The 12,844-nt window shown below is 44.4% G+C and overlaps 1 protein-coding gene across 2 annotated transcripts in view; it reads right to left on the bottom strand.

The window, feature by feature from the left end:
- colq (collagen-like tail subunit (single strand of homotrimer) of asymmetric acetylcholinesterase) overlaps positions 1-12,844 on the bottom strand; it is a 223,836-nt gene that overhangs the window by 133,257 nt on the left and 77,735 nt on the right. For both annotated transcript variants that reach the window (XM_085988586.1, XM_085988587.1), the window contains one exon: positions 9,623-9,732. In XM_085988586.1, coding sequence (XP_085844712.1) covers positions 9,623-9,732 — 110 coding nt within the window. The remainder of the gene's footprint in view (positions 1-9,622; positions 9,733-12,844) is intronic.

The following is a 12,844-nucleotide window of genomic DNA, read 5'->3' as shown; positions in this document are numbered from 1 at the left end:
TTAAAACCTGATAATACATTACCTACATTATAATAACTGTCATTTAATCACTCCTGCTCTCCATGCTATCATAGACCTTCCTTTTTGTTCTTTCTTCAACCTAGCTCCGCCCCCCACCCCCCAACCTGCCTTTTTCCTCTGCCTCTGTATTTGCTTATAAACTGTTAAATCTCTAACTCCTTCCAGTTCTGATGAAAGGTCATCAACCTGAAACGTTAACTGTTTCTCTCTCCACAGATGCTGCCTGACCCGCTGAGTATTTACAGCATTTTCTATTTTTCTTTCAGATTTCCAGCATCTGCAGTAATTTGCTTTTGTGATAATAACTGTGCTAAACTTGACGTATGAAATATTCCCGAGGCTGTCTCAGGAAGCAGTCCATGCTCCTGCAAAATAACAGTTACTGTTGTGTTAAAGGGATTCATTCAGGTCGTTTTTGTAACATTGTAGTATATTATTATTATTTAGTATACTGACATTTCCTCTGTCCTAGTAGATATTGTAGTACAGGTACCAACAAAGTATGTCAAAGAAAAGCAAAGCAAAATAATTCTGGGTAAGGGTGGATAATTTGTTGGTGTACTGATCTGTTTTATATTCTTCAAATACTTCAATATACTGTCAGAATTTGTGTTTTATGAAGTGTTTATATACTTCACCTGAGGAAATCAATACAGCTAATAGCTATCTTGATAAAGACTATTTAGAGATCATTACCTGCCCCTGACTTTTATCCCTTTCTAGTCTCCCCATGCATGTGCCTCCTGTGATGGAGAGGACAGCTTTCTCCCATTTCTTGGCCAAGCCTGCTCTGAAGCCTAGGGGTGACTCTTTCCTAAAATTTTCCTTCTTTCTTTTCTAAATTGATCTCTGATTACTATCTTTCCACAGTGGCACAGTTGAGATCTTTAATTCAGTTGGGGCAGTGGGATGGGGGTGGGTAAGAGGAGAAATCAAACCTATTCCATGGTATAACAACAGAAAATGCTGGAAACACTCAGCAGGCCAGGCAGCATCCGTGGAGAGAGAAACAGAGTTAACGTTTCAGGTCTGGTACTGTTCTTCAGAATTCTGAGTTCTGACGAAGGGTCCCAGACCTGAAACGTTAACTCTGTTTCTCTCTCCACAGATGCTGCCTGGCCTGCTGAGTATTTCCAGCATTTTCTGTTGTTATTTCAGATTTCCAGAATCTGCAGTATTTTGCTATTCTATTCCATGGTATCTTGTATTGGTGCTTTAAGGCACTTCAACAGTATGCTGCCCAAACTCATCAATTATTTATTTTAGTTACAGAACATTTTAATTATAGCCTAGAGTTCCGATAGTCTACTCCACATCATATAAAGCCAAGTATAGTCAGCCTAATGTGTGCTTATAACATAGCAGAGTGTTGCTGGAAGTATTGAGGCAGATCCAGCAATTATTTATTTCTAAGCCCTGTACTCCAGACCTGGTTCTTCCCCCTTGATCAAAGCCACAGTACAACAAAGAGCCTATCCCAAAGAGGGTACTGTTAGTTTTATCGCTGTAAGCAGTAAATTAGCAGCATCTAATAGCAAATGTTTGTATTCAAGTGTAAAATTGAGGGTAGATTTAAGGAATTCATACACCAGGCATGGATCTTCACCAGCAGTGCGTATTGGTGATCCAGGTGCAGAGGTCACCAGACCCTGCAGGATTTCCCATGTATAACGGATGGTAAATACAGGAGAGCCTACTGAGCTCCATTCTCAAATTGTTAACATGGGCTCTGAGTGCACAAATTTGTAAATTCTGTACTTTGGTATTTTACATTGTGTACCATCACCTCAATCTTTATCAGTACCATTTAAATATTTATACTTACATGATATCCTGAAACATTTTTCCTATCATTTCTTTTTACTTTTGTGGGGGTATTCAAGTAAATTTCCCCTGGTATTTTCATTTGTCTAGCTTGTTGCTTGGAGCCAAGAGGGCAGATGCATGGCTTACTTCCAGATCGCTATCAATGCCCTCTGTAATTGGCTGCCAGAAATCACCTACATGTGATACTCCCCTCCAACTATTGGAAAACATGGCACACATCAGGAAATGGAGTTGCATTGAGATTACAAGCTTAGCATTGGTACCAAGGGTTTTCCGACACTGAACTTGTATAGTATAAATCTGGAGCTAGGACTGAACTGACTCCAGAGCAGCTTAGAGTGAAGCTACCTCCTCCACCGAGTCTTATTCCCATGGCAGATTAGGTCCTGACTCTGGACTTCATTTACAAGCTAACTGCAGTGCTGGTGCAAAGCAAAACACTACAGTTGTGTAAACGTAAAGCTCCCTGAGTAAGCTAGCACTCAAACTGTATCCACTCCATCTCTGTGGCATTGAGCATTAGCCACTGTTCAACATCACTGAGCTAATTCAAGTCTCCCATCACTTGCATTGAGTTTATGAATCCAGGTCATTGATACAAATTAGAAACAGTCGTGTTCCCCGCAGGGAGCACTGAAGTATCCCATTCTGAACAGTACTTCCCCCACTCCGACATAACTCCTCTAACAAGTACCCATTGGTTTCTACCCTATAAAGATATTAAAAAATACTTAAAGGAAGCCAATTAGACCCTTTACACTATAAGCAGGAAACAGGGAACGTCTCCAAACTACAGAAGCTGGGCACAATCATTACTATGAATATATTGTAATACAAATATTGAATAATAAGGAGCCAAAGGTACTGTATTTAAATCTGTATCATCTAAACAAAGAGCTGGCAAACAGGCCATACCAAGAAATCCTGTATCAACAGAGAGGAAGAACGAGTGCATTGAAATTAAGATATTTTCGATGCACAGTTGAATGTTAAGAGATATAATAATTTGTCTTAATGCCAGACTTAAACACTGCTTTTCCAAAGGCTCATTCCTGCCCCAACCCCTAGCCTGACCCTTTGACCAGTTTTGGACTTGCCAAAAGGTGGCAATTTTACCTCTGTCACTCCGGGGTGCTCTGTAACCAGCTGCGGGACAGTAAATAGGAGCAGCTCCCTGTCTGCAGGAAAGCAAATGGCCTTCAACTAGTATATCACCTGAATACCCAGCAAAAAGAACAATCCACTCCATGTTTGTTCCTCTTAAAATTAAATTTGTTTTCTTAGCATCTGAACTACCCACACAATGGGTATATTACATGGATGAGGAAAAATACTTTGAAGTAACAAAGGGGGCAGAACACAGCATTTGTTGGTGCTTCACTAAGAAGAAGAAGAAGAAGAGCAGTAACTCAGTGTGGAGAATCACTCCATGGTGCATTGCATTGGCACATCTTACCATTGTTTTCATACGTATTCAGAGGATATTATGGTTGTACCACAGTCCTTAGTAGGATGTGAGTTGGCGTGAAGTATTTTAATCAGCTCAAGCACTCTGTCACAACAAAGCCTGAATAGCTATTAGTAGATAGATTGGTTCAAATTGAAATATTGTTCTTCGAATGTGACGCTAGGGATTACTCATTTATGGCCATCCAGTTAGAACACCTAAAATGCAATTTGCTAATATGAAATGAACAAGTTCATGATTCCACATAGCTCCCTAGACAGCAATAAACAACAAAGAGTGGCTGTATCATGAATGAGGTTTTATCAGGTAAGGATGTATCTTGGCATGAGGTGCTAAAACAATTGCTGACAAGGTAAAAACCTGATGTACACATGTAGTGCTTTACTTCCGATTTTATTTGCTTCTCTCCCGAAGGTGCTGACTCTTGTTGGGGTATGGTTTCATAGGCACCAGCAAGCCTCTGTTATTTTAACTACTGTAATGTCCGTGTGTAATTGAGACACGGACTGCAGAAGTTGGTTATAACAGGTGTTTACTGAATGGAGACAAAACTGGAGCTACTATACAAAGTTACTGCACAGGCTTATATACAGGGGTGGTCACTACTGGTACTGCAGTATACAGGGGCTGCAGAATATAGTTCCTTCTTCAAGGTACATACACTACAATTCCTCCCCTTTTAGCTAAACAGTACATAACATTCGATTAATAATTAAATCACATATTTACAATTACAGTTGCTATATACATTAGCTGAAGTTACTCAATTATAAATTCAGTCTTTCAGGAGGCTTCCTGATTCTGTCCGGATAACGCCTCTTTGGGGTATCAGGTTCTTCTGGCAAAGTTGATTCGGGACCAACGTCGTTGTTTGGTTCGTCTGCTTCCAATATCACCGATTCTGAGGTAGATGCAATTGGTACTTCAGTTTCATCACCAGGTGTATAGGATCGTGGTGCAGATTTGACGTTTTCCAGTGACTCTAGAATCTGGTCAGTATGGCGTCTTACAATGCTCTCTCCAACGTCCACGGTATACATTAGAGGTCCTTGCCGTGTGCAGATCGTTCCTGGCTGCCATTTCTCTGTGCGGTAGTCCGGGCCAAAACTGGTTGACCTATCTTGAAACTCCTGGTTGGCCTTTCATTCATATTCTGAAACTGCCTGTTCTCCACATCTCTTCTGATGTTTGGCTTAACCAAATCCAAGTGGCATCTTAGTCTTCGATTGAAGAACATCATGGCTGGAGTTTGGTTGGTAACCGCATGTGTCGCATTCCGGTAGGCAAACAAGAAGTTATCCACCTTGTGTTGTAGGGGTATGTCTTCATTACACATTGCCTTGATAGCCTTCTTGAATGTTTGAATGAACCTCTCAGCCAATCCATTGGTGGCTAGATGATATGGGGCGGATGAGTAATGCTTAACACCATTGTTCTTTAAGAACCTCTGGAACTCTTCAGACACAAACTGTGGTCCATTGTCGGAGCAAATCTGTTCAGGCAGCCCATTTCTGGTGAATATGGTTCGTAAGACTGTGATAGTTTTTTCTGTGGTGGTTGAGGACATTTTCATTACCTCTGGCCACTTTGAATGTGCATCCACCGCAATTAAAAACATCGAATCCATAAATGGACCAGCAAAATCAATGTGTACCCTTTGCCATGGAGATGAGGGCCACTCCCATGGATGTAGAGCGGCTTGTGGTGGGGCGTTTTGGACCTTCTGGCATCCTGTACAGCTCTTGGTCATCTCTTGGATTTCTCTATTGATTCCCGGCCACCACACAAACGCTCTGGCTAAGTTCTTCATTTTTACCCCTCCCAGATGACCCTCATGAAGCTCATTGAGCACTCTATCCTTCAATTTGGGTGGAATTACTACTCTGGATCCACACATCAAGGTTCCTCGGCACACTGACAGCTGTTCTCTTCTCGGCGAGAATGCTGGCAACAGTGGTTCGCCATGTGCTGACCATCCCTTCACCGTTAAATCATAGACCCTGGAGAGTGTCGGGTCATTTCGTGTTTCCTTTTCTATGTTTGCATTCATCACAGGTAGACATTCGACTATGGTCGAGTGGAATATCTCCACAGGATCCACTGCAGGTGCTTCTTCCACCGTCGGCAACGGTAGGCGCGACAATCCATCAGCATTCCCATGCTGTTTAGTTCCTTTGTACTCGATGTCATATTGGTCTGCCCCTAGGAAAAGGGACCATCTCTGTAGCCGTTGTGCTGTCATTATCGGGACGCCCTTCTGAGGGTTGAAAATGGAGACAAGAGGTTGATGATCAGTTAGTAGAGTAAATTTCTGACCGTGCAGGTAGTGATTGAACTTCTTCACCCCCCACACCAGGCTGAGGGCCTCTCTGTCAATCTGGGCGTAGTTACGCTCGGCTGCAGTTAACGAGCGTGACGCAAAAGCTATCGGCCTCTCTGAACCATCAAGGGATTTATGTGACAGTACCGCTCCAACGCCGTAGGGAGACGCATCACACGCCAGTCTTATCGGTAGTGATGGGTTGTAGTGAGCCAATACTTCTCTTGAAGTGATCAGCCTTTACACTTCTGAAAGGCCCGCTTACATTCATCGCTCCATTTCCATGCTACTCCAGTTGGTAGCAGGACGTTCAGTGGGTGCAGAATTGTGGACAAATTCGGCAAAAACTTATGGTAGTAATTCACCAATCCGAGGAATGACCTCAGTTGCGACACATTTTCAGGCGCTGGAGCCTTAACTACCGCTTCAATTTTGTCAGGGGACTTATGTAACCCCTCTTCATCAATCACGTGGCCACAATACGATATTTGTTTCTTAAAGAACTCGCACTTGGGGTGATTGGCTCGTAGCCCATGTTCTCTTAGTCTAATGAGCACCTGCTCTAGGTTGGCAAGGTGTTCACTGTCATCTTCACCTGTCACTAGGATGTCGTCCAAGTAACACTGAGTCCCCGGAATCCCTTGCAGGACTTGTTCCATCGCTCTTTGCCATATCGCCGGAGCTGATGCTACTCCGAATACCAGTCGATTATACTGGTAAAGACCTTTGTGAGTGTTTATCGTGAGATATTTCCTAGAGGATTCTTCAACATCCATCTGCAAAAATGCTTGCGCTAGGTCAATTTTTGTAAAACGTTTCCCTCCAGATAGTGAGGCGAAAATATCTTCTATCCTCGGAAGAGGATACTGTACTGTGTGAAGGACTGGGTTCACAGTCACCTTGAAGTCCCCACAGATGCGAACCTTCCTTGGCTCCTCAGACTTATTGTTTAACGTTTTCTTCATGACAGGAACGATGGGTGTCGCCCACTCGCTCCAGTCTACCTTAGATAACACGCCTGCATTCTCCAGATTCTCCAGCTCTGCCTCGACGGCTGGGCGAATTGCATATGGTACCAGTCTTGCTTTGAAAAACTTGGGAATTGCATTCTCTTCTATTTTTATCGAGGCAGTTACGCCTTTAAGAGTTCCCAGCCCTTGTTGAAATACCTCTTTAGCGTTAGCTAAGATTTTTGACAATCGTCCAGGTGTGACGTCGTCATCCTTTTTACCAGCCACAGTCAGTGCCTGAATGGAGTGCCAGTCTAAACTTATCTTTCTGATCCATTCACGTCCCAATAACTGTGGTCCACCATCTTGCAGTATGTAAAGATACAATTTCTGTATTTCCTTGCCGTTGTATTTGACAGGCACCCTTATTTTCCCTCTGGGGTATACTTTCTGCCCCGTATATGTCTTCAAGACAATGGATGTGTCTTTCAAGGGTATGTGTGAGAATAGCCGCTTGTAGTCTCATCGATTCATGACGGTCAGGGCTGATCCTGTATCCAATTCCATTTTGACTTGGGACCCTGCTATCGTGAGGGTGACCCAAATGGTTCAGTGATCCTCTTTTGCGATTACATTGTGTAGTTTGAGACAGCTTAGTCTCTTGTTCCCGGATTCACTATCGCTCTTCTGGTCTTCGGAACTACTGTCCGTCATCTTTTGTACTTTCCTGTACTTTTCCTTAGTAGTCTTTTTGTTGTCGTTAGTCTTCTTCCCGGACCTGCAAACTCGTGCAATGTGTCCCATCTTTCCGCATTGCCTGCATGTTTTGTCCTTGGACCAGCAGTCCTTCTGGTCATGGGTTGTTCTGCCGCAGCGATAACATTTTTCAAATCCCCGTGTCATTTCATGGGTGCCGTATTTCTGTGGCTTTTGCTGTATTTCCACAGCTCCCCTTGCTGCTGCTTCGTACGATACTGCCACGCTGAAAGCCTTATCTAGCGTCAGCTCTTTCTCTGAGAGTAACCTCTTCTGGGTTCCTTCACTCAGGAGTCCACAGACAAATTTGTCCCGTAGGGTATCTGCCAGTCCTGCTCCGAACTGGCAGTGCTTTGATAGCTTGCGTAGTTCCGTAAGGTAATCAGCATTGCTCTCATCTTTATGCTGATTTCTCTTGTGGAATTTAAATCTTTCTGCTATCAGCAGTGGTGTAGGATTTAGGTGTTCCTGTAGGATATCAACAATTTTGTTAAAACTCTTCTCCATCGGTTTGACTGGAGTGATCAGGTTCCGCAATAGGCCGTACGTTCTTGCGCCCATTAAGTTTAGTAGTACCGATGCCTTTTTCTCATCGGCTACTTCATTTGCCTTGCAATATACTTCGACTCTTTCCACATACGTGGTCCAGTCTTCTATTGCATTATCGAAGGCAGTGATATTGCCAGTCTTCGGCATCTTGGAGATCTAAGATGGCGCTTCCCGCGCTTTGCCTTCTTCCCCGATTGAACAAAATGGCGCCTCCCACGCTTTGCCTTCTTCCCCGCTGGATTAAGATGGCGCCTCCCGCGCTTTCTGCCTTTTCCGCTGCTGCCAGCGCTGTTGCTGGCGTTTTTATGCCTTGATGGCGACGCCCTATGGTCTTCGCGCGCTTCCCCCCGCGCTGCTGCCAACGCCGCTCTCCGCGGTCCCCGTGGCAACTGCAGCTCCTCGCGGCTTTCTGCGCTTCTAATTTCTTTTTCTTTTATTTTAATTACTTTTCCCGTCGTCAGAGCAGACCCTATGGGACACTTCCCTCCCTCTTCTCGGGTCTGTACGCTGCCTGGCTTCGTAGCACCGGCCGCGCCCTGTGTGCTCCACCCTCTCTCTCTCTCTCCTGTTACCGACAACGCTGCTCGGCCCCGTTGAAAAGCCACCCGATCGAGCTCTAGCCCACCGCAGCCCAGGAAGGATCAGTGTACTACCTGCCACCAGCCCGATTAGCTGGAACACCATAGACTGGAGAACCAAACCCAGCTCTCGACAGCCTCTCCTGCAAATCTTCGAATTCGATGAATCAGAGGGCGGTTGCCCACGGTCGACACCCGTTTCCTCTGTTTGTTTGTTTTTTCTTTTTGGATTTCTTCCTTCTGGCTTCGAACTCTAATAACTTCGCTTCAGGGATGGATCCCCGTGAGGTGGTGCAGAACTGTAGGTAAGTTCGGATCTGTTCGTCACCAATGTAATGTCCGTGTGTAATTGGGACACGGACTGCAGAAGTTGGTTATAACAGGTGTTTACTGAATGGAGACAAAACTGGAACTACTATACAAAGTTACTGCACAGGCTTATAAACAGGGGTGGTCACTACTGGTACTGCAGTATACAGGGGCTGCAGAATATAGTTCCTTCTTCAAGGTACATACACTACACCTACGAGGCTTTTCTTTATGCTTAAACCTAGACTGTAGCTGTTGGGAGGCTATTTGACTACAGGGGCATCATAGCTGAGTTCTGTTTGATGTTTTTCCCTTCCAGCAGCACTGAGTATCTGCTGCTGCTGGCTGAGATCAGCTCAAACCACGGCGCAAACCTGGGACCTTCCCAGCCTATATAACTCCTTAAACATCAGGATATACATCCGTTCAGTTCATTAATGTCATGAGAACATATGTTCATAATTTTATATATAAAATAGATACTATGCATTTTTATATTTGCAAGATAGCAAAACAATTGAAATCAGCTGAACAGCTGCAAGGAAAGGCGCATTGGAATTTGTACTGAATGTTCAAAACAAACAAGAGTTTCATAACCAATTGCAGCAATCCTGTTCTTTCAGAAGTTGTCACATTTTTAATATTCGTCATTGAAATTTGTCGCAGGTAATTTCTGCAGATGTTATTTGACAGAACACGTGCAACTGATGAAAATTGCAAAGGACATTTCAAAGCTTAAAGAAACAGTGAAGAGATCAGTGAAGCTGGGGGTAGACATCCATCATGCAGTAAGTAACAATGATAGCAGAGTGGGTATGGCACGAAGGAACTTGGTGGTACTCACAAGACTTTTGCTTTCCCCGAAGACGGGTGGTGGGAACATCGGGGGTGGTGGAGGGGTCGGAAGACAACATTTGTTAGTGCTTCTCTTTTTGTGTTCCACAGGCGCCAGTGCTGAATCACAAAGGAAATACAATCAGACATCACCTTCCTGTTGTTACCGTTACAGCTCAACACTCCCCACTTTAAGGAATAAGCATCTCAAGAATTGGAGTAAAACAATGCATTGATCTTAAAGGGAATTTCTGCTCAATATCTTGCTTTTAGACAGAGTACCTTAAGATTGCAACATAAATCTGAAAGCTGATCTTGTATTGATCGACAGGTAGCCATGTTAAGAGTTTAAATTGTATCCTAGGCAGAAATAAAATTCTACAGATTAGTATTGATCCATGTAAAATCGTGGATTTATCCGTTATTCAAAACATTCGGTTTCATTTATTAGTAAAATTGACTTATATTTTAAATTAGCCAATAATGAAGTTTTTCATTTTGAAAATTAGGAGACATTATTCTTGTTAAAGTGTTTTATTCCACTTGGTGCATCGTTAAAAATTCTGAAGCAGCGATAAGCTGCAGTGACCAGTTGTCATGGATGTCCATTTAACATAACTGCAGAGATCATTGCTTGCAGATAGCGAACCCTTTGTTTCTCACATTGCAGATTTCAATGCCGCTGTTACATTGCATTAAATGCTTCTATTTTTAGGGAACTACATGTTCACTAAAATAAAAGCAAAATACTGTGGATGCTGGAAATCTGAAATCAAAATAGAAAATGCTGGACTCAGCAAGTCAGGCAGCATCTGTGGAGAGAGAAACAGAGTTAATGGGCTGGAATTTGTCAAAGGGAAGCTTTTGGAGCTGGGACTGCTGTTTGCCGGCTTTCAATCCCACCTCCATCAGCTTCTGGCTAACCAGAGGGATTTTCCCCTGTTTGACCTTGTTAAGCCCGCCCAGCGGGCTCTGCAAGCCAATTAGGGTGAAGCCATTGACAGAGCACGTCAATGTCTGACGTGCCATCTGTCAAGATTTTTTGAAAAAAGAAATGTCAGCGTTTGGCAGCTCTGTGAAGCTGTCAAACACTGACATTCTGTGTAGTTTAATGAGTCCTTGGGTTCAGGACTCATCAAACCTTTCAATTTTGCAGAAATCACCTGGCTGCTGGTTCGGAGGATCCAACAGCCAGTCTGTGAAATCTACAATGGAGATGTCGGGACTCCGGCTTCTCAGTGGCTGAAGGCAGTAGGCAGAAACAAAGGTAAGTGAACATTTTCTAACACTTTACACTTACCTTACATACTTACCACTCCACACTTGCACCCATAACTCACCTCTACATTGCACTTTCAGACCCCTCTGACCCCCGCAGACCTCCTACTCGTCTCCTCCACCCAGGCGGGGTTCTCTGAGGTCGGGAAGCCTGCACTTGGGAAGGTAAAATGGGAATAATCCTATTTTCTGCCTGTTAACTACCTGTTAACAGGCAGTTAATAGGATTTAATCCCTTTCCTTCCTCGAGGAGACAGGACCAGGGGCAGGATGGCTTCCCGCCTCCTGGCAAGAGGGCACGGAGGCGGGATGGGGGCGGGTTTGCCACCCGCCCCCAAATTCTGCAACTTTACCGCCTCCATACCCGCCTCCTTGGGGCTGACAAAATCCAGCCCAATGTTTCAGGTTGATGACCTTTCATCATTAACGACCCTGTTTCTCTCTCCACAGATGCTGCCTCACCTGCTGAGTATTGCCAGAATTTTCTGTTTTTACTGCACTTTCACTGGCTGCTCAAATCATTATAAAGTTGGAAATCAAACAATTCCATCAGTATGTACTCAAACGCATGCATTGGCATTGTTCAGATTTTTAACAATTAAATTGAGCTGGGATGATAATGAACCCAGACAGGTCATCGCATTCTGCTTTCTATTGCCAGTTTTCAATCCAAGTAGTTAATTTTCCATTACTTATGTGAGATTTAAATCTACCTTAAAACCTCACATGTGGAAGCTTATTAATTGCTTTCTGCAAATCCAAGCTAATCATATCCCTCTGGACTGCCCTTGTCAATTACTGTTGTTGCCTCCTCCAAGAATTCCAGTAGATTACCAAGCGATAACCTATTACTTTCGAAACCCATGCAGAATACACCTTATGGCCGCTACACTTTTTAGATGAACATAGATTGCAACCTGTAAAATGCATTTAGGTATTTTCTCCATTATTAATTATGATTTCTTGGTTCCTGTCACACTCCCTTTTCTGAATATTGGAATTGTGGCGGAGCCACTAAGGGACTCCAATCAATTGTATATAATTCCCTTTAATAATATGTTGGCTACAGCCTGAGTCGTTTTCACTGTTTACATGTACAGAGCGCGATCACTTTAATAGCGCGAGTAAACGCGATGACGTCACGCCATTCATCACGTGATCCCCACCGGCGAGAAAAACATGATGATGTCATGACGTCAGCCACGGGACTGCCCTGGCAGTCCTCGTGGAGCCTCCAAACTGACTAGACCTATATTCGATGTTCTCCTGTTGTTATCCGTTAAACTCTGTTACTTTTCATTAAACCCCGTTTATTTGATCGCCTGAGTGGACCTCAGTCTTTTGGATAGGAACTAGACATTCCTACATTGGTGACCTCGACTTTTGCGAACGGTTTTCGCAGAAGTTACTGAACATGGAATCGAACGCCGTTGCTTTGAAGCTACCACAGTTCTGGGAGCAACAGCCTGCCGCGTGGTTCATCCAGGCTGAAGCCCAGTTCACGATCAGGCACATCATTGCGGATCAGACCCGTTACTATCACGTGGTCTCCGCCCTCGACAGCGCCACAGCCTCACGGATCGTCAGCCTGCTTGGTAATCCACCAGAAGAGCGCAAGTATGATACGATAAAGCCGCGGTTGTTACAGGTCTTCGGGCTCACGAAGTCGGAGCGCGCCCGCCGGCTGCTCAATATGTCCGGCCTCAGGGACTCCAAGCCGTCCAAGCTCATGAGCCAAATGCTCACGCTCCTGGGCTCCGAACCGGAATGCTTCCTCTTCAGGGAGCTATTCCTCAGCCAGCTACCGGAGCAAGTTCAGGCTGCCCTAGCCAGGTCGGAAGTCACCGACTGCGCAGAGCTGGCTGCCGATGCGGACAAGATCTTCGCGGTGACATGGCAGGACTGCGCTGCCACGAGGCGCCCATCCCCCACAGATACCGCTCCAGCCCCTCAA

This window comes from Somniosus microcephalus, chromosome 5, assembly GCF_052327205.1.
Source record: "Somniosus microcephalus isolate GS21.2 chromosome 5, FLI_Smic_1.0, whole genome shotgun sequence".
Classification (NCBI taxonomy): Eukaryota; Metazoa; Chordata; class Chondrichthyes; order Squaliformes; family Somniosidae; genus Somniosus; species Somniosus microcephalus.
This window is presented reverse-complemented; position numbering and strand designations above follow the sequence as displayed.